The following is a 22,046-nucleotide window of genomic DNA, read 5'->3' on the forward strand; positions in this document are numbered from 1 at the left end:
AAGAAGACTTCTAGGGGCTGTGGTGGGGAAAGTCTATACTGCGGCATATTCCATTTTGCGCAGGCTGGATTCCGATGGAACCCACAACCGAAAACTTTCAAATGAATGTCTGTTAAGGATTCAGATGAACAGCAGGAAGCTGGCTTGCCACTGGCCAATTCAGACTCGGTTCCTTTTGACCTCCCCTCCCTTCCTTTTCTTCCCACCCGTTCCCCCATCAGTCTGGAATACCAGTTTGTCAGATCATTTAATTGCTCGCCAAATGGCTGTGGAGACACGAAAACTCCAAGAAAGTATTATCAGCATAGAAATTTATTTGATTTCAAAATAATATGGTTATATTTAGAATAATGTAATAATTATCTAAAGCAAATATCATCATTGGCTCTGAAACAGTTCTAAAGATGTCATTCTTTTAAAGTCAAAAAATATGTAGTAAGAATGTAAAAGGAAGCAAAAATATAAAAAACAAGTTTGCTGAGTATTGGGAGTTGTAACAAGAAGGATACACAGTAAGATAATGTAACAGAGTCCAACTTATAAACATGCAGCAGGGAGTTCAGTTAGCTTTACCGACTCCCTGGAAAATAAATCAGTAACCTCAGCAACGCAAGAATACCACCACTTGGTTAACAGGACAAACTTCCCGAGGGACACAGGTAATAATTCACTATGCTTCCCCTTTTTCTAACTCCTTTCCCCACACCAATTTCTTTAAGATAGGTTTCATCCTGTTGACAATATTTGGTTTTATTTGTAAAGTGGGATAAATACTATCCTGATTGAAGTATGCAACGATTTAGTTGAAGATGCTCAGGAGTCAAACTTTTGAAAAAGGTCAATCAGCTAGTTAGCAGAGACCATCAGTGGCTTACAGGGAAAGGGAAAAAAAAAAAAAAATGGAGAGAACACAGGTTTGCTAAATAGATAAAAAAAATAAGCAGTTAAAAATGGGTGAAAAATCCTAAGGTTTACTGGGACCTAGACAGTCAAAAGCAGACAGGTGACCTTTGATTAAGCCCATTTACTTGTGGAGTGAGCTATAAGGAGGCTCCAAGACGGAGGTCGGTTTCCAACAGTGTCCACGGCCAAAGGGCAAACTCAGAAGGTCTCCTCTTCTCGGAGAAACTGGAAGACGGACGAGAAGTCTTTCTTTGAGTAACCCTTTGCACACATCATTCTGTAGATCTGATGGGCTAGGCTGCCCAGAAGGATCGGGCTCTTTGTGTTGGTGGCGGAGTCTTGTGCCAGCCCCAGATCCTAAATCAAACAGGGGCAGGAAGGAACACATTGAGACTGGTAGCGAGGGCTCACTTTGCAAATGTGGCTCCTAATGCTTTGCTTTCAAAGCAGGAGGAACGAAGTCTGAAAAAAATAAGATACTTACAAACACTGTGGCGGGTTATAAATATTTTTGTAAGTACTTTCACATTGGGCAAAACTGCTCTGGACAGAAACCTTAATTTCTGAGTCTCCTCCCCACTCCTCCACCCAGACCTGTTTAGACTGCGGACAAGGGTTACTAGATAAATGAGATCACACAGGGAAATGCTTTCTCAAATCTGCAGAAGCCTGTAAGCCTAAGACAAGCCCCCCATCATGGAATCACCGAATATCCATGCAATCTCTTTATTCAACAAGTATTTAGCACTGTCCCAAGCGCTAGTGACACAGGCATGATGAAACCAAGGCACTGTTCTTGTGACACTTGGGGAAGACAGACAACAAATACTACAATTTCAGACAGGGACAAGGACTATGAAGAAAAATAAAGCAGGGGAAGGGGCTGGGAAGTGGTGGACAGCAAGGGTGGAGTGGAAGGAAGAGAGTTCTGATAGAGGAAATGTTTAGGGAAGGCTTCTCTGAGGTGAAGACACTTGACCTATGATCTGAATGTCAGGGAGCAGTGGGTTCTTTGGAGAGCTGGGGGAACAGAGACGCAGGCAGACGGAACAGCAAGGTGCTGGGACATGGCTTGAATATTCGAGAAACAGCAAGCAGGCCAGTGAGGTTGAATGAGAGTAAGCAAGGGGGCTAGGGAGAGAAATGAGCCGGGCATGGGCACACGTAAAACACAGAAGCTTTAGTATGTTTAGGAAGGAGTTTGGGTTTTATTGTAAGTGCAACGGGACGTCCACCCTCGTGACAACCCTTTAACATCTTGGCGAGCTAATGCTTCATCCTGAGAGCTTCAGAAAACTTTTAAATCTCCAGCCTCTTAAATATGTATGATGGTATAACTGCAAACATTATTTTGTGCTTATTTGTATAATTTTCACATGTAGACAATAGATCTGAAAAATCTGCTTAACCTTAAATTCTTCTATAGTTTCCTAAAAATAAAAAGCAAGCTGAATTGTGTCCTGCACAGTTAACAAACATACAGCTACACTATTGTTTATACCCAGACAAACCTCTCTGGTTGACATCATTTTGCAGCAAATCTGCAAGATACATTTATTTTCAAATGACAGAGAGAAAATCTACATAGACTGCATTTAACTTTTAACCTAGTTAACTGGAACACAAACTAGAACAGAAGAACTCAGAGTTAACATAACATACTAAAGAGAACACAGTACTATCGAGAAGAAAGGTCTAGAGTTTTTCAAAGGGGCAAGTACACACCCAAATAAAATCTGTCCAAACCAAAAATCAGAAAGTGAAATTGCTTTGGTGGCCACTACCTTAAAGGATGGACATTCTAAAAAATGAACGGTGCTTAGTCTCTGAAAACCTGAGAGGCTTCTGTATCTTGAAATGTTAGAAAAAGAAGGCATCCCTTGAAGCTGATAATGTATAATTTAAAATAAATAGATTTTCCACATCATTCATCAAATAAAATATTTATGAATCCATGAGCTAAGTGGGTAATTCAGGAAAAAATAACACAACAATGGCAATAAGGTTCAACGAGTTAACGGAGGACCAAGCTGTTATGTTTTATGAGGAAATGGGTATACTGAGGGAGTACCAAGAATCTTCGTGATTTTCCATATGCTGTTCTGTAGCAGCCATCACAAGTAGACATCTAGGTTGGAGAGTTCAGAAGAATGATCTAGTTTTCATATTGACTATGTTCTGATTATATACACACAACATATTAGAATTTTATGATGTTAAGACCTAGAAATAAATGCACAAGCCTCTACTTCAATGACATCCCCTAGCACAATAAAATTTAATGGCAATTGAACAAAACCTCTCTTAGCAGCTAAGCCTTGATCTGTCCAAGCAGAATCACAATGCTAAGACTGCTTTAATCAACGCGGCATCGATGGGGAGTTCTTTAATCTCCATCAGTTTCTCTACACAAACCTAATTAGCTATGGTGTGTTTTTGTTAACAGCAATCTGAGGTGATGAAAGATTTGTTTAAGTTCCTTTCTAAGTACTCTCATTCCAAGCAAAATTAAGAAGTCTTCCTCTTTGTAAGGGACATCACAACTGCATTTCATTGAGGGAAGGACACCGGTAACACCCATATGTTTGACTCCTGCACTGTCTCACACTGTTAGTTGAAAACACTGTCATTCATGATCAAGAAAATCATCTGATCTATTTTTGAAGTTCACTTATTTAATTTTGAGAGAGAGTGAGAGAGAGAGAAAAAGCACGAGCGGGGGAGGGGCGGAGAGAGAGGTGAGAGAGAGAATCCCAATCCCACTGTCAGTGCAGAGCCTGACATGGGGCTTGAACTCACCAACCGTGAGATCATGTCCTGAGCTGAAGTTGGATGCTCAACCGACTGAGCCATCCAGGCGTCCCAAGAAAATCATGTCAAAGGAAGGACTCTGACAGTGGGCAGGGCCACTGCAGAAAATGGCTAAAGCACACGTGTACCACAGAGTGAAGGACAGCTAGGACGGAGTCCCCAGACAAAGCCAGCACTACAAAAAGACAAATTCATCTGATCCTTTTGATCAGAAGCCTCCTACTTCTTATTACACTCTACTTGTTAGCCACTTCCTCTGTTTGAGCCATTAGCCGTATTAGTGGAACCGAATAAGCTAACAGCTCACAACCCACTTCACACAGACACAGAATGGAAACTGAGCATAAATGCGATTCTTTCATGTTTCCGTGTGCCCTAATAAATCACCTGCGGCTTCGATGAAAACAGTACGCTTAAGGAGCTACTTCCTGTTTCTAGTAACAGCCACACAGCACAATTACAAAATCCTAAATTATATGCAAACCTAAATACAGGATATGGATTCGCATAAAAATAAATATTTTCTTAAACGAAACAGGAGGAGAAATCAAACTGCAAAATAAGAAATGTAGTTTCAAACACTGCTTTATCCAATAAATATTTAACGTGTGCTGGCAATATGCCAGGTACTGTGCCCGAAGCTGGGATGGAGGGGGGGCAAGGACAAACGATGCAGGCCAGAGGGAATAGCGTGCGTGGAGGTTTGCAAGTAAGAGACAACGAGGGGCGCCTGGGTGGCTCAGTCGGTTGAGCGTCTGACTTCAGCTCAGGTCATGATCTCACGCTCCGTGAGTTCGAGCCCCGCGTCGGGCTCTGTGCTGATAACTCAGAGCCTGGAGCCCTCTTCAGATTCTGTGTCTCTCCCTCTCTCTGCCCCTCCCCTGCTCATGCTCTGTCTCTCTCTGTCTCAAAAATAAATAAATAAAAATTAAAAAAAAAAAAAAAAAAAAAAGAGACAACAACGGGCAGAAATGAGTTCACTATGGTGGAAGCAAAAGATGAGCTGGGAAGGCTGAAACGAGCTGGTGGGACGAGCAAAGGCCAAATCATGGAGGGCTTCGTGAGACAACTTGCAGAGATAGGCTTTAAACTACAAGTAACAGGAAACGGTGAAAGAGACTTAGTAGGGGAAATGGCACACTCCGGTTTCTACGTGTCCAGAAGCCCGCTCCCTCCCCCGGGGTAGAAAATGAACCGGAGGGGATTATGAAAGGATAGGACACCAGTTAAGGACTGATTTAGTATGATCCAAGGGAGGCTCAGCCAATGTACTGGTGGTGGCAGAGAAGGGAAATGCATGAATTCAAGGCACAGTCAAGAAGTAGAATGGACAGAACGCCATGGGGAATGAAGGAAAGTAAACTGAGTATGGTGTCCAGGTGTATGTTTTTATTACTTTTGTAATCAGGAAAAAAGTCAACTATGGGGGCAGAGTGGGATGGGAAATAGCTCAAAGTCTGTTCCTCTTCACAGTATTTTCTAAAGTTGAGATCACAAATAGGAGGAGGCCAACAATTTGCTTTTCAGATGACTTTGCGCATAAGTACATACATATTCTTAAAGCGGGAAGACGTATTTAGAAACCTAGTATCGTGAGAAAGATATTCTCTTCTTCTGTGATAGGTGTACCCAATGTCAATGTATTATCCAGAAAATTCTTACTGCTTCCATTCTAAGGACTTGGTAAAATAACGAAAATTTCTGTGAAGAACAAAATCTCGCCCATCTCACAGTACAAACAAACCCAAGCACAAAATAAAACTCCCAGCCTATTCTTCTCATCTGAAAGGGCAGGAATATAAACGAACAAAATAAGGATTTTTATCTAAGCTAAGTTTTAACTCACTTCCAATGAGTAAGTGAATCGCAATTTTAGTAATCTTGCCGTCTAGGGTAGACATATGCTTTGTTAAAGGGGAGTGGGGGATTAGGCCATTAAACATCTGTTCCCCTCTGTCTTGGGGAGGGAGTCTCTGCATTTACCTTGGCCATGAGTGTTGCTCCAAATCCACCCTGATAGTTATTAGCCGACGGCACTCCATCCATCACCCCGGGTACAGGATTGTAAGTGTCACTTGACCAACACCGTCCTGAGCTCATGTTTAGGATTTTAGCCAATAGTTTTGGGTCAAGCCCTAACCTGTCAAAGGTCAAAGAAAAGCAGTGTTAAATGTCAAAATGTACAAGTCATGCGTGACTTATTTACGTATGAGGATGCTCTATCTTCCTTCTCCATTTATTGTATGTCTTCAAAAATCAAAGCAGATTGATGAGGGCAAAGAACCCAGTCTTAAATTATAGGGTATTAAAAGTTCGTGATGAAACACTTCTGAGCCAGGACATTCTGCACTGGGAGAAAATCCCCTGTGCTATATCCTACTTTTAAGAAATAACACGTAATTGTGTAGTTGTTGGTTTATCACACACATGGGTTTTCTAGTCTTTTGGATATCGTTGCATTTATGTGTCACATAAGAACCTTAAACCAATATGATAATCTAAATTCTACATTCTTTACTCACAAATGGTATATTTCAGAAAGAAATATTGACAGATAAACCATGCATCATGGAAGTCCGTGTGGATGCATTTATATGTATGTTTATTCTTTTAGCTTTTATGAGAATGAATACAAGAGATGAGCCACGAGCAGTAAAAGGAGCTTAAGAGAAGTTATCATTATAAAAGAAGACATTTCTTGCTGCAAACTTTTCCTTATTTATTAAATCTTCATTAGACGATCTTGCTTATGAAGCAAGTCTGCACAGAGCTGTGACATATGCTATCTATTCAGAGACATGCATTATAGTTCTGGGTCAACTGCTGATAAGGTTACTGATCCTGATAAAACAAAGCTTGCCCAAGCGGAAACATCATTTGTTCTATCACTGAGCTGAGGGCATCAACGGCTGTGCAGTGTGGACCCAGAAAAAAAATAGAATCAAAATGCTATATTATTTTGATTCTGAGAATCTGAATGCAGTTTGGGAAGCACAGCTTGGCTAAGCTTCACTGAATCAAGTTTCAAATAAAACTTTCTACCCAGCAACTGACTGGTTTCTTTCATACAAAGAGACATTATAAAATAATTGCCATAAAAGCTTTCTGCTTTTCCTTAGAACCAATCTCTTCCAGAAAAGAAAAAAAAAAAAAAAACACAACTGAAAAGAGACACGTATCAGTGTGAAACAAATTGTGCATTTTGCCTTGCTTAAGCTCTTGTTTCCTCTGTGTCTGTTTATTTCCCAATGTGAGTATCATGACCCAGTACACATTTTTCCAGTACTGGAGTAGGGGGCTAAGGCTGACAGCCAGTGTATGTCTGGACATCGCACATAATACAACTGTTACGTAATCAGGTTTTCAAGACGTAGGTGTGGTGCGAGGAATATATATGGCATGCCACATGTGTGAAATCAAGTGGTGGACCATGTTACAATGGGGAGTTTTCTTAAGGATTATAACAGACAGAGAAGATTCACTCTAATCGGCTGTCATACATTCCGTTCAATGGTAGACTGCCCAAAAGAAATCCAACAGTTTCATTCATTCCTTTACAAAATTCCAAGCTTGTTACAGGTGTAGTTTGTTACTGATGCTTTCTTTCCACTTTTAAATAAAAAGAGGCTATCAGTATGCTGTTAGAGCAGATGACTTGGGAAAGAGAAAGCCAATGTGCATACGATGAAAAGTAAAAATCACACATTAACAATTAATCTGCTATAACTGCAAATATATTCCCTAAGCACAAAGGTTCAAGAATGTCTATGTCTAATGTGCTCCATGAGTAGGGAATATTTTTAGGACCCCAAAATAACGCTCTTCCCTTCCATTTGAAATATAATTCAAGGGCTTCTGAATTTAGATTTTTCTTTTACAATGGTTCATCACATTTAAAGCAGCAGAGTTACTGTTCTCTTTATAACCTACCTGGTTATACTCAAGAGAACCTCACAACAGCCTTTACTGCTAAAGCGGTTCATGCTCTATGTACAGTACTCACCAAAATGGCGGGCAAAGCTTATTATCCTTTGTAAAACCCTACATTTCATTTTTCTTGAGTGTTCAAGGAAAAATACTGGCACTGATTTATGGAACCCTGTTTGGTGAACATATTACTATTTAGAAGCATCCTGAGGGGCACGCAAAAAAGCGAGGTGGCAGTTGTTACGTGCTCACTTTTCAAATCTGATGCTTCCCCGCTGTGCTGACTCCCCTTTAGGAGATGGCTACTCCCTCACCACTTTTCCTCTCCCGACTCCCCACCCTACGGCAAAGTGTATCATTAAAAAGAGCAAGTTAGAAGTGTTTTGCATTTCATCTTTCTGAGGATTCTTTCACTGGCACATATATAACTGACAGTTAAAATTAGACATAATATTAAAATCAGTTACTGAAGTCCTCTGTCTTCCACTGTGCCTAAGGCTTGTAATGGTCTGAAACCAGCTAGAATACACAGTAATTGTCATTCAGAGAGTCTATCCTAGAACGTCATGCTTCACTGGAGAAGACTGAGTTTCCATTTGAAATCAACAAATTAATCCAAGACAGGTATCTGAAAGGGCAAGTTTAATAGGAAGCAGCTACTGGGCTCTCAACCATGATAAAATGTTATTGCTGTTTCCCTGTAAATTGGCTGGGAACATATGATACTTTCTGCATAAGAGCCCCATTGCTGTTCAGGAGATATACAGCTCAAGCCATCAAAAGGATGACAGTCTGTCAGTCCCCATAATAACTTGCCACTGGATGTGGTTCGAGAGTGTGCGCGTGCATGCATGTGGCTTTACAATTGCTGGAATGTTCTCTGATATAAACAGAGAATGAATTCATTGCTCTGACCGCATATATAATGCAACTCAAATAAACGTCACTGTGTCAAATCTACTCACCTTTAAAACACAAGAATTTTAAATGAACTTTTGAGAGAAGTAAAAATGATGCATACACCGTGAAAAAAATTAAACAGAATCCAAATGTTTGCCTTCACTGTAACCAAGGCTGTTAAGGGCCAAAAAAGTTTTTTCACTTTATATTCTATAGAAGTATCTATACTGTCTTTTGTATGTAAGAACAAAGCAGATTATGTCACTAAACTGAGATGTTTGTATCACAGGATGTGGAAATGAAATACCTAAGACTACGTCAGTTTTTTTTAAGTTTATTTATTTTTGAGAGAGTGCGCACACGAGCAGGGGAGGAGCAGAAAGAGGGAGAAAAAGAATCCCAAGCAGGCCCCACACTGCCAGCGCAGAGCCCAATGCGGGGCTTGAACTCATGAACCTGTTTGTGAGCCGGGATCAAGAGCTGGATGCTTAACTGACTGAGCCACCCAGGTGCCCTAAGACTATGTCAGTTTTAACAGACCGTCCACTTATTCATCAATGTTTAACAGATTTGCCACGCGCAGGTGCTGTGCCTGGAGCCAAGGAGACATAGTAAAAATCTAAGAAAAGGCTGTGCCTGCCATCCAGGAATGAGCCACTTAAGACAGACAGACAGACAGACACACACACACACACACACACACACACACACACACACACGTTAACTTTTACCTGAGGCAGGAGAACTGCCTCCCTCCCCCTTCTCGCCCCTTTATCCATTTGACAAGTCTTCACTGAGTGCCTACTATGTGCTAGGTATGTTCTTAAGACACAGCAATGAGCAGACAAAGCCAATCCCCTTCAGGGAGCTTGCATTCTAGTTGGGGAGACAGGCAATAAACAAACACATACATACACACGCCAGGTGGTGAGAAGTGTTATAAAGAAACCACTTTTAACGTTACAATTCAATTCAAGTACTAACCACCACCACCATCAATAACTACCACGCTGAGCCTGTACAATGTGCCGGGAACTGTTTTAAAAGATTTACACAGATTAACTCATTTCGTTTTCACAAAAAACTCTGTGGACAGATACTATTATTTTTGTCATGTTATAGACGAGAAAAACTTAAGTCTATGGCAGAGCTACGACACCAAACTCCCACCACGCTGAGTCTCACTGGATCACGTGGGTGGGCAACTTAACAGTCAATAAGCCAATATGACAGTGCTTTACCAATCTAGTAAGAAATTTGGTCAGGGCGCCTGGGTAAGCATCCGGCTCTCGATTTTGGCTCAGGTCACGATCTCGTGGTTTGTGGGTTCGAACCCTGCACTGGGTGGGCTCTGGACTGACAGCACGGAGCCTGCGTGGAATTCTCTCTTTCCTCTCTGTCCTTCTCCCTGACACACATGTGTGTGCTTTCTCTCGAAATAAATAAATAAACTTAAAAAAAAAAAAAAAAAAAGAAACGTGGTCAAATTCTTATTATAAACCTTCTGCCACTTGTTATCTATCGCATATGTATTAGGGTTTACATCATCTATTCCATATGTATTAAGTTTACATCTATTGCATATGTATTAGGTTTACAGCTAAGGGGACTCAAGTCATCACCTAAATGAACACGCACCACCGTCTAAGGGCAGTAGCCAAGAAACTAAAATGACACTTGTGGGAAAGTTCTCATCTTGAACAGCCTGCCAGAAAAGTTCAACTGTCCGGAGTTTCTTTTAAGGTGGAAGAAGACAAGATGGTCGTTGCTAGGGGCCTAGGTGCTGACTGGTGATGCAAATGACCTGTTATAACCACCAGTACTGAAGAAAAAGACAAGACAATTCCCAGTGGAGCAAAATTTTATGAAAACTAAACAACAAAGCTTCCACTATCAGCACCATTCCTTTGTGACACACGGGAGCAAAACATCTCTAATGGAAGCAGGACACCTTCGGTGCCAATAAAACTATGTTCTGAGTCCTAATTAGAACCCAATTAGAAGGTACAAAGGTCTAATAAAAAAAGAATTTCAAAAATATGTTGTATACCCATATTCTTTATGCTTTACTTTTTTTTTGTAGCATTTAAAATTTCCCTTATATCCATCTTTACTGTAAAAGAGCATAGGGTCAATAAGAGTTCTAAACTGTATGATTTTATTCTTCTATTTTTTTAAAAAACGGGAAACACTGTTCTAGAAAAAACACTGACTTATGAGAATGAAATTAATCAGAAATGATCACTTCATAGGAACAGGTGACTCTATTTGTAAATGTTGACATTAATGCTTTAAAAAAAATTCACTTCAGAGTGAACAGAATATAAATGTGGCTGAGCCACTTTGATGCTGTACTACTTTGTGGGAATTTACTACTTGGGAATTTATGCTTGCTGATGCCAATTTTCTCTTTCACCTTGCAAAGCTCAATAAATCGTGGTCGCTCTCTATACTCTATTAGAGAACAATCCTGTCACTTTAAACCATGTCTGTAAACCATGGAGAAAAGACAATAGCAGAGGCAATCATTTTTAGGACTTTCAAGCCACTGAGAATCTTTGTCGAGATAAACTAATAAAATCCTAATGTTATGAAAATAAGCAATTCATTAGTATAATCTGAAGCACCAGAAAGTTATAAATGATTACAAGTTAAGTAAAATTAGGGAGTTCCTACTCTGGGTTCATTTTTCATATATGATATATGCAAATATTATATATGTGATAGCAATATACGTATGTAGAGTTTCAGAAAAATTAAACATTTAAAGTTTCATCTTTCTAAACATTATTTTTATCATAGTGGATCAAGACCAATCATAAGGGAAGTTATTGCTTTTCCTCTTAACATTTCTATTTGGAATTCTATCACTTTTCATCTTCTGTTTGATCACAAACTCTCTGTAGTAGTCAATGTACGTATTTCATTGTATATATTTTATTCCATTCACTTGATTCAAGTGACTTTCATACTATTCTTTATTAGCTGGTGTTTGGAGTTAGACTTCTATCAGCACTAACCACACAAAAAGTTCATTTTAGAATAGCAAATGATCATCTGGTAGGAGGTTTGCTAGGAAAATTAGCTGAGGAAGGCCAGAGGATACATCGCTAGGCCTAAGGAATATCTCAAACCAGTGACGCTCAGAGTAAGAAGCAGAATATAAAACAAACTAGCAAAGATGAAGAGGGAAATTTCAGTAGAACATAGCCTAGATTATCTAGGCTTTTGCTTTTCTGTTTTTATTATTATTCATTTATATCCAGAAGAATGAAGATAAAATTCTAAAGATGCATATGCACACTAATGCTCCCATCCTATTGTCAACACCAATTAATTTTGTATGCCATTTTGGCTCCAGAAATTTACATCTTCCTCTTCCGTGAAATTCGTCTAGAGGATGGACATGAAAACGAGTCACTAGTAACAAGTTTTTCATTTATGATTAAGTGACCCATAGCCTAAAACTGGCTACAGTACAGACATACCACTCTGAACAGCTCCCTGTATACTACCAGTTTTATTAAGGCTTTGTACAGATATGCCTTAGCATCTTACAGACATTCAATTTTAAAATGTAAATGGTACAGGATATTGATAAACCAATTAGCACTGATGCAAAGCAAATTCCTCTTTTATCTCAATTACAACATGACAACTTAATAGGTCAAGATAGTTTAACATCTGAGACAAGGGCAATTCAATAAACAACAGCATCTTGATATGGTAATTAAGAGGAAATGTGAATCCATTACTGTGTTTTAAAAAATATCTCAAGCACTTTGGCTCTTTTATTGCTTTTATCAAAAGCTGTGAGATGAAACACTACTCTGATTTGTGATATCCCTGGTAAGCAGTTTGGGGAAATGTGAAGAAAACACCTGAATAAAGCATCTTGCTAATTGAGCATTTTCTAAAGTAAGAAATGTATATTTATTATATTCATGAAATACCGAACATTCAAACAATTAATTAGGTGATTAATCATATGTAACATTCCTAACCCAAAAGATTAAAGGCTAAACTTAAGACATTAACCTTAAGCATTCTAAAAGATGATCCTTATCATAGGAGAAACAAAACTTCTGCATCACTTTCAGCAGAGTATGGATGCATTTTATTTTAATGGAAAGACATATCCTTAATGTAAAGTAACAAAACCACAAGCCAGTTAAAATGAAAGAGTTATGTACATGAGTTGCAGCTTTATGAATGCCATCCAGTTTATCCCAAGACTAAACAACCAAGAGCCCTTGTAGTGAACAGATACATAAAACCAGTCATGTGGTAGCAGAACACTTGAATTCGCCATACATTCAAACGGCGTTTTACAAAAATTTGTCCTACACTGCCAAAGTATGTTTAAATTTTACAGTAAAAGTGCTTCTTGCATTTCAATACAACAGAAGAAATGGAGCTCCCGTATAAAAAGGATAATGTAACTTCGAATATACAGCACAACACATTTTATGGCTATGGCAAAGAATATTCATGCTCTCCAGGGCCCAGTGGTCGTCAAATAAGCAAAGTCTATTAAAGTTCAATAATGAAGTACTTTCAAAATGTTCCCAGATCAACTCGTTCATCTCTCACGGACCCTTTTTTTTTTTTTCAACATCAAAAAATCAAATAGAAAAGCTCATAAAAATTGTTAGTACATGAAAATATATATTCGACAAACCTGATTCCAAGATTCATAGCTTCAGCAGTCCCAATCATACTAATGGCTAACAGCATGTTGTTGCAGATCTTTGCAGCCTGAAAATAAATGGAGTACATATTAAATATCTTTATTTTCAAGCTGTAACTCACGGGAAGTTGTTCTTCACCCACCCCACAGGCTTCTTTCTAGAAGAGTGTGTAACTACTGATTCTCTCAAATGGGGAAAGGAACATGGTGCTGCATGCCTCCTCCTGAGTCTGCCAGGCTATCTGGGAGCAGACTGGGGAGTCTCTTCCACTGGGTAAGAAACCTACAGTGGTGCCTGAGCTCCTCCTGTGGGCACAGTCTACAGGGAATATTGACCTGTGTGGCATGACTGCTTTTTCCCCCCAGTTTCACCGAGGTATATTTGACCTACAGCACTGTATAACTTTGGGCCGTACAGCACAATGATCTGACTTACCCATATCATGCAATAATTATTGTACGTTTAGTTAAAATCCATCATTCCATATAGATACCAAAATATATACGTTTTTTCCTTGTGATGAGAATTCTTAGGATTTGCTCTCTTAACAGCTTTCATATACATCATATGGCAGTGTTAGCTCCGGTCATCATGTTGTACATAACATCTCTAACACGCCTACTCTTCATAGAATGGTGCTTACATTCTAACTGGGGCAATGGAGTAACACGCTGAAGATAAACGCAACAAATAAACAAAAACAATTAAGTGGAAAACTGTACGGCCCTAAGACAGAGACAGTGAGAATTCAGAGAAACAAGATCACTGAGGAGAGGAAGTAGAACCTGAAACCACCTCTTGGAAGGCCAGGCAGGAATTTAAATAGGCAAGAGGGAGAAAGGAGAGCATAGGAAAAGGTAAATAGGTAAGAGGGATTAAATATATCAGAGCATGGGAGAACAGTAAGAAAACTGACTCATGCGCCTATGTTTTAAGGAATGGTAAGAAATGTGGTAGTTAAGACTGGGGTAGGAGCTATGAAAGCTAGGGTGGAGAGTTCAAATTTGACACAGCCGGAAACAGGCATCTCTTCCAAGTTTCAGAGTTGGGAAGTGTATGATGATGCAAATATCTTGATGGAGTTGGTTTTGGTTACAGTGTTGGCAGAGCGGCAAACCTGACATCCAGGCTTTCTAGCAGCACGCAAGGTAGGAGACAACGGGAGAAGACTGGATCAGGTAATGTGAGGAATGGACAACACTGCCAACAAGGAGAGACAGTGAAGCAAAAATCAGTAGAACTGGAGACTGGATAAGAGAATGGAGACAATAGGTATATCTGAGACAATACTAAAGTCTCGAATAAGATAAAGAGGGTGCCAGCGGCCAGGACCAAGCATTAAGAGGAGGGGAGATGGAGGGAGAGTGTGTGTGGTGGTGGTGGTAGGGGGATAACTAGTTTGATTTCTGAGTTCAGGGTTGCCATTCACCTCTATCTGATTAAAGAGTTGATATATTTCTAAATGAAAATATTTGCTTTTCTTTAAAAAAAAAAAATTAACATTTATTCAGTTTTGAGAGACAGAGAGAGACAGAGCAGGAGCAGGGGAGGGGCAGAGAGAGAGGGAGACACAGAATCCGAAGCAGGCTCCAGGCTCTGAGCTGTCAGCACAGAGCCCGACACAGGGCTGGAACCCACAGACCGTGAGATCATAACCTGAGCCAAAGTCAGACACTTAACCAACTGAGCCACCCAGGTGCCCAGAAAATTATTCGCTTTTCAAGAAAAAGATAAAAGTGCACAGATTACTTCTTCCTGACTATATTACAAACAGAGCTGCAGTACATAATTAGATGGAGGAAAACAGCAACTGAAGACACCATGAGCACTTCCTATAGAAGCACTTTTTTTTTAATTTTTTTTTTTTTAACGTTTATTTATTTTTGAGACAGAGAGAGACAGAGCATGAACGGGGGAGGGTCAGAGAGAGGGAGACACAGAATCTGAAACAGGCTCCAGGCTCTGAGCTGTCAGCACAGAGCCCGACGCGGGGCTCGAACTCACGGACCGCGAGATCATGACCTGAGCCGAAGTCGGCCGCTTAACCGACTGAGCCACCCAGGCGCCCCTGGAAGCACTTTTAAGGATGATTTCTGTGGTCAGTAGGATGATGAAATTTGAATGTGAATGATGAAATTTTCAGTATCTTTTTTAATAAGTTAATTGGCTGATGTCTGCTTAATTCCAGCAGGAATGATGGAAAACTAATTTATTCCAAATTAATTTAAGAAAATCTGAGCAAACAAAGAATCCACAGACTGAACAGAGTGGGGTTGGAATAATAGCATGGTCAGGAAAGACAAATGAACCTTAGCCAATTTTATATCATCAAGTCAGGGTCATTAATGTGAAAATGTTACCTGCCCGGTCCCAACAGCTCCACAATACACCACATTGGAGCCCATGCACCCCAGCAACTCCTGGGCAGCAGCAAATTCATCTTCGACTCCTCCCACCATAAATGTGAGGTTGCTAGACCGAGCAGCTCCCACACCTGAATAGTTTGGGGGTAAAGGGACAGAACAAAAGGAGACATTTCTTCAAGTGTTTAGGTAGATAGTAAAATTAGAGAAAAGCCCCAAAACAAATGAAAACACCTTGCCTCCAAACTGTATTTATGTCAGGCGTATATAAGATACCCTAAATCTCTCCTGGAATGTGTGTGTGCGTGTGTGCATGTGTGTGTGTGTGTGTGTGTGTATGTATATATACCATATACATATACATATTTTTTTTTTAAGTAAGCTCTACAGCGAATGTGGGGCTTTGACTCATGACCCTGAGGTCATGAGTTGCATGTTCTACTGGCCGAGCTAGCCCCTCTCCTGGAATATTTTAAAAATCAAGTATTGTGGAGTTTAATAATAACCCAAAAGAACACACAGATTCAAACTCTTATTCTCAATTCATCTCAAATATCTGGCATAATCATAGCACGAGACATATGGTAATTTGAAATGTGCATTTTATTATTCACATGCATCTTTTATTCTTTTTTTTACAAGAAAATTATTTTTCTTTTTCTTTTTTTTTTATTATGAAATTTATTGTCAAATTGGTTTCCATACAACACCCAGTGCTCATCCCAACAGGTGCCTTCCTCAATACCCATCACCCACCCCCCCACCCTCCCACCCCCCCATAAACTCTCAGTTTGTTCTCAGTTTTTAGGAGTCTCTTATGTTTTGGCTCCCTCCCTCTCTAACCATTTTTTTTTCTTCCCCTCACCCATGGTTTTCTGTTAAGTTTCTCAGGATCCACACAGGAGTGAAAACATATGGAATCTGTCCTTCTCATGCATCTTTTATTCTAAGAAACCTATTCAAGCAATAGAAAGTATATGAAAAAGGCCCTTGTGCCCTGACCAGCACGAGAAGAGCCAGAGGGATCTGCTATTCTGGGGATTTGGGTGTCTTTAGTCCATTTGCTTGCTCCCCACATGCTATCTACCGATGAGATCTACAAAGAGGAAGACCTGGCTCTTTCTCCCACAAACAAGTAGGCATTTCAGATGGTAAGAGTCTTTTTTTAAGTTAAAGAAAACACTTGCTTATTTAGACCGGTAAATCTGATGTGCACTTCCCAGTATTTGATTTTTCTTTTCCCTCCTCCTATACACCGTTTGGGCAATTCATTCCTAGTGATATGAGCAGGGAGAAGAAACGAGCTGTGGCTGGGCTACTCCTTCCTAGCTCTTTAGAAAGGTCTGATGCATGGTCATTGATTGAAATGATTGGTTAGCACACAAAACATGCCCTAGACTTGTCCCTAAAAAAAGGAGGGGAAGCTTCATTCATCTAACATTTTATCAGCTATAAAAGAAAACCAAGAGTATTATTGCTGCTTTTAGTATTAAAAAAATTTTAATTCATAATTTTCAAGTTGGGTTTTGTTGGTCAAAACCAGGAAAGTGTGTGGAAGAAAGCTAGTACAGTTTTTGCCTTTACACTTGATTTTACAGTATGGCTAGGAATAAAGAAACCATCATTGTCTATTTATCAAATCTGGCCATTAGAATCGATAACTACAAATAATGGCCTACTTTTTAGTTTAGTCAATGAAATACACCGTTTTTATATATAAAAACCCCGTGAAGAGACTCCTCTTTCATTGAAATTGTGAATATTTTGCTATTGCCAAATCAAGCAGCCTTTCTATTACAGTTTATGCTATTTTAACTAGTTATCAAAAGCAAAAGAGGGTCAGCATTATGTTAGCCAAATAACTGTGGAAGAGGAAGTGCCCACATGTTAGGAAAGCCGAGGATACTCACACATAAGGTTAAATTACATTATTTCACAGTATTTTCAGACACACTTCGGAAATGATTATGTACAAAAACCCAATTATAACAAATGCTTTTAATTAGCCAGTCTGTGTCCTTTGAACATTCTGATAATGTTGAAGTTTAAGTGATTGTCACTTTGTTAGTTTCTAATTTACTTCACCAAGATGGTAGATCATTACTCTTTTACAATTATTTTGCTCAATTTCTATAGCCATTTTTATTCAAACCACATAACCATCTTGATTCCTAATCCTGTTGATCTGACCTAGGAAAATTAAGTAGACGATTTAAGTCAAAGCTTACAAACAAATCCAGCACTATCCATCATAGGTCAATAGCTTTGTATCTAGATTACGGATTGCTAAATAGCTTCAGAGAGTCATTTATTAAAGGAAAATTAATGCTGACAATGGTTCTCAGCTGGTTAATCTTTTGACAGGTGTACTTTCTCACTTGTTCAAACACATATTTCAAAAAGAAGAAATAAGTTACTTAAGCACGAGAAGATCACACACAAAAAAGAATAATTCATCTTCTAACTCAGATGTCTGTGGTATTTCTACTCTCATCTCATTGTGGTGGCATAATTACTAGGACTTTTGCATAACCTACATGCCAATGTAAGGGTCTAACCTGGGCAATTCTAAAGCTTTGGGATTCCTTGGGACCAAACCCTGTCTTTCCTTACATATTCCGTTAAGCGTGTGACACTATGAAGCCTAGTCCCATCGTGAAGGCAAAAAATTAAGACCTAACTAATCCTAAAATAAACGTAACCATTTTAAGCTTAGGAAATAATATCTAGGAAGGTGGAACTCTAAAGGATGTAAGACATCCTACAGATTTCAGAAGACACTGTACAGCGTTTGAGGTCTATCAATAATAAACAATAAATTTATTACAGTGTCATGCCATTTTAATTCAAATCCACTTCCCCGAATAGGAAAACATAGAACTCAGGCAGTTTCTAGAATACCGGGAGAGGGATTTATTTTAACCCTACATTTTACTAATTATGTATACAAAATCAAAACATATCCTGTGCTTAATTCTATTACAGCATTTATAACACCTTATTACAATGTTTGATTTTCTTACCTGATGCCTCCATTACACTACAAGCTCCCACAAGATCAGCACTGAGGTCTTGTTTCTGTCAGCATTCCCATTATCTACCACAGTGCATGATACATTCAATAGATGGCTGTTTGATAAATAAATTCATAAGAAATTCATACAAATTCATAGAAAGAGTAATTCGTAAGTTCATAGAAAGAGTAAAAATCTGGAGATGGAATATGTGGTTTAGGGGATGTACCATTCACTGGCTGTGTGATTCTCAGCATATAACGTGGGAAAAGCATTAATAACTTCTTTACAGAGTGGCTGTGAATATATGAACACATATATGCTGTAAAATATGACATGCTACTTAGATGTCAGGCCTCACTACTTTATGCCGTGGGTTTGTGGAGTGGGAGTTTTATCTTTACCTACATGATACCTCAAGTCCTTTCCTATCTGGTCGTCTTAGTCGCTGTCTTCTCTAGGAGAATTTTAGCCTCTCTGGCTAAACACGAGTGGGTTTGGACGACACCTATGAACACTGGAAGGAGGCCGGCCCAGGTTAGGAAGTACTAAAGTGGTCCATGGACAGTGATGTTAAAATTACAGCGCAGACCTCTAGTAAAACCTTTCAGCGGCAGCAGGGTATATGGGAAGGTGACAAGAATGCCACATTTGTTTCACTCGTTCAACAAAACTGAGAACCTATTAAGAATCAGGTCCTGGGGCGCCTGGGTGGCTCAGTCGGTTAAGTGTCCGACTTCAGCTCAGGTCATGACCTTGTGGTTCACGAGTTCGAGCCCCGCGTCGGGCTCTGTGCTGACAGCTCGGAGCCTGGAGCCTGCTTCCGATTCTGTGTCTCCCTCTCTCTCTGACCCTCCCCCCATTCACGTTCTGTCTCTCTCTGTCTCAAAAATAAATAAACGTTAAAAAAAAAAAAAAGAATCAGGTCCTGTGATAAGTCCTAGAATTACACGAGTGTATGCATACACATGAGTGTATGTGACCTTGCTCCTAAGAATTTACACCCTTGTGATCCAGCCACTTGTCTCCTCACCCATCACTGCCACCCTAGACTGAGCCATCATCATGTCTCACTGGGTTACTGCAACAGCCTCCCACTTGCTCTCCCTTCGGCTCTTGCCTCCATAGTCTACCCTCCATAAAGCAGCCAGAGGGAAACATTTTTTTTTTAATGTTTATTTATTTTGAGAGAGAGAAACAGTGCGTGCGCATGCAAGTGGGGAAGGGGCAGAGAGACAGAGAGGGAGAGAGAGAATCCCAAGCAGGCCCCGTGCTGTCAGCACACAGTCTGATGCAAGGATCGATCTCACGAACTGTGAGATCATGACCCGAGCCGAAATCCAGAGCTGGATGCTTAACCAACTGAGCCACCCAGGTGCCCCCAAGGGAACCTTTTAAAACATAAGTCTAGTTCACGTTTCTTTCCTACTCTCAAGCCTCCTAATGCTTCCCATCACTCTCGGTATAAAATTCAAAGTCCTACAAAGCCCTACAAGGCCCTCTATGATGCAGCCCTTGGCCACCTCTCCCATCTCATCTCATACCATTGTCTACATCGCTCAGTGCTTTCCCACCATCCTGAACTCCTACTGTTCCTGAAGCAAGTCAAATACATTCCCATCTCAAAGACTTGCACTTTGCCTAAAATGCTCTTCCCCTAGATATTCGTCACTTGTTTCCTTCACCGCATCCAGATTTTTTTCTCAAAATTTACCTCTTCAGAGAGGCCTTACCTGACCACTTAATCTGACAATCAAAAAAGGCACCCCACCATTCTCGATCCCCTTTTCTGCTTTAATTTCATTCACACTATTTATTACCACCTATTTATTTTAACTCTTCTATTTATCTGGTTTGGGTCCATATTCCCCACATGAACATTGGCTCCATGAGGGCAGTAGCTCTACTGGCTTATTCACCCCATATGCACGGTGTCTGGTCCATCACCAAACACAGCATTTGTTCAAAAAGACAGACAGGAGGAGGCAATGACAGAGGGGAGAGCAAGGAAACAACTGAGCGCAGTACTGGGTGGTAACTGTTCTCCCAGAGACACAGAAGAGGCTAACGACTACAGACCAAGCAGCTGCCATTCTAGCAAGTCATTAAATGCTCCTAAGTTGTTTCATCTAGAAAGGGAGATGATGAGATAAATTATCACTGAATTGCTTTTAAGCTTTTGAAATTCCATCATTTGAACTTGCCAAGTTCACAAAATATCTACCCTCCCACCACATTTATCATGTTAATGCATAAAACCAAGGCACGTGTCATTTTCTACGATATATGAATGGTTCCGAATTAGAAAATGAGTTTTCTCGTGTAACCACATTAAATCTAATAAGCCTACATATTTGTGGTTGTCTTTAATGCTTTTATCTGACACTTTCCTGTGATGATGCCTCCTTCCTGTGATGATGCCCCTAGTGCTTTTTTCCCATGACTCCAGAATCAGAAAGACTGAACTCATCTGTACAGATGAAAAGGCAAAGGCCCAAACCATTCAAAATAGGTGCCCGGACCACCCTGTTTTTAAAGGCACAGGCGTCTACCACTTCTCTTGGGAACTGCTTTAATTTCGATCAACCTTAGAGCGGAGAAACACTTTAAATCTAATCAAAGTCTCAAAGTCAGCCTCTCTTTTTCTCTCTCTCAAAGGCATCACAGGAAGTCTCCATTATCTAAACTATCTTCTTTCTTTCCTTCCACTCCTACTTATGGTTGACATAAAAAAAATCTGACCGCTGGAGATCCATTTGTCTGTGGGGAACAAGAGGAAACCCTGGGGAATAAGAGGAAACAATCCTTGTCCTCAAGGAGTTTGAAACCTAGTGTTTGTGGTGGTGGAGGTGAGTGTGTACGTGTATATGGAGATGGGAGAAGAGAGAAGGCAAACAGACAATTATAAATAGTAAAAGACAGATGCATACTACAGGAGAGGTCTACACATAGGCACGTGGAGGTGCAAAGAAGAAAAGTATCATCAGCAATTAACTGTTCGGTGCCTTTAACAATTTCCTCCAACCCATGGGCTTAGGAGAATATTTGAAATACAACTATTCCAGAAAGTCCAGAATATAAGGTCACAGTAGGTATGAAACACCGTCTTTGCCCTCAAGAGGTCTAAACCATAATTCGGGAAAAGAGACATATACTCAGAAATAAATGCCAAAAGGTAGCATCATATACCAAGTGTCATGGACAAGGACAATCGCCACCAAATCCTGATTCCCTCTTTTCTTCCATTTTTTGACCTCCGTCATTGAAAGAATAATGAGTTCTCAGAAAGAGAAAGGGTAGAAAAAGAAACAAATTGTTCTCAAAGAGTAACGGTCTTGCCATCAACTGTGGGTAGGCTTTGAAAGCTTTGATAAGAATATAGGTATTCTGAATCTGTTTGCAAATCAAACAGAGCAGTTTAAAACATGAGCTGAGCA

The 22,046-nt window shown here is 39.9% G+C and overlaps 1 protein-coding gene across 1 annotated transcript in view; it reads right to left on the bottom strand.

Annotated features, from left to right (window-relative positions):
- Positions 1 to 294: 294 nt before the first annotated feature.
- Positions 295 to 22,046, bottom strand: part of HIBADH (3-hydroxyisobutyrate dehydrogenase) — a 109,977-nt gene continuing 88,225 nt past the window's right edge. The window contains exons 5-8 of the mRNA XM_060632783.3: positions 15,593 to 15,726; positions 13,223 to 13,299; positions 5,698 to 5,854; positions 295 to 1,260 (exon numbers count right to left, since the gene is read on the bottom strand). Of these exons, the coding sequence (XP_060488766.1) occupies positions 1,102 to 1,260; positions 5,698 to 5,854; positions 13,223 to 13,299; positions 15,593 to 15,726 (527 nt within the window). The 3' untranslated portion in view covers positions 295 to 1,101. The remainder of the gene's footprint in view (positions 1,261 to 5,697; positions 5,855 to 13,222; positions 13,300 to 15,592; positions 15,727 to 22,046) is intronic.

The sequence above is a fragment of the Panthera onca genome, chromosome A2 (assembly GCF_046562875.1).
Source record: "Panthera onca isolate mPanOnc1 chromosome A2, mPanOnc1 haplotype 2, whole genome shotgun sequence".
Taxonomy (NCBI): domain Eukaryota; kingdom Metazoa; phylum Chordata; class Mammalia; order Carnivora; family Felidae; genus Panthera; species Panthera onca.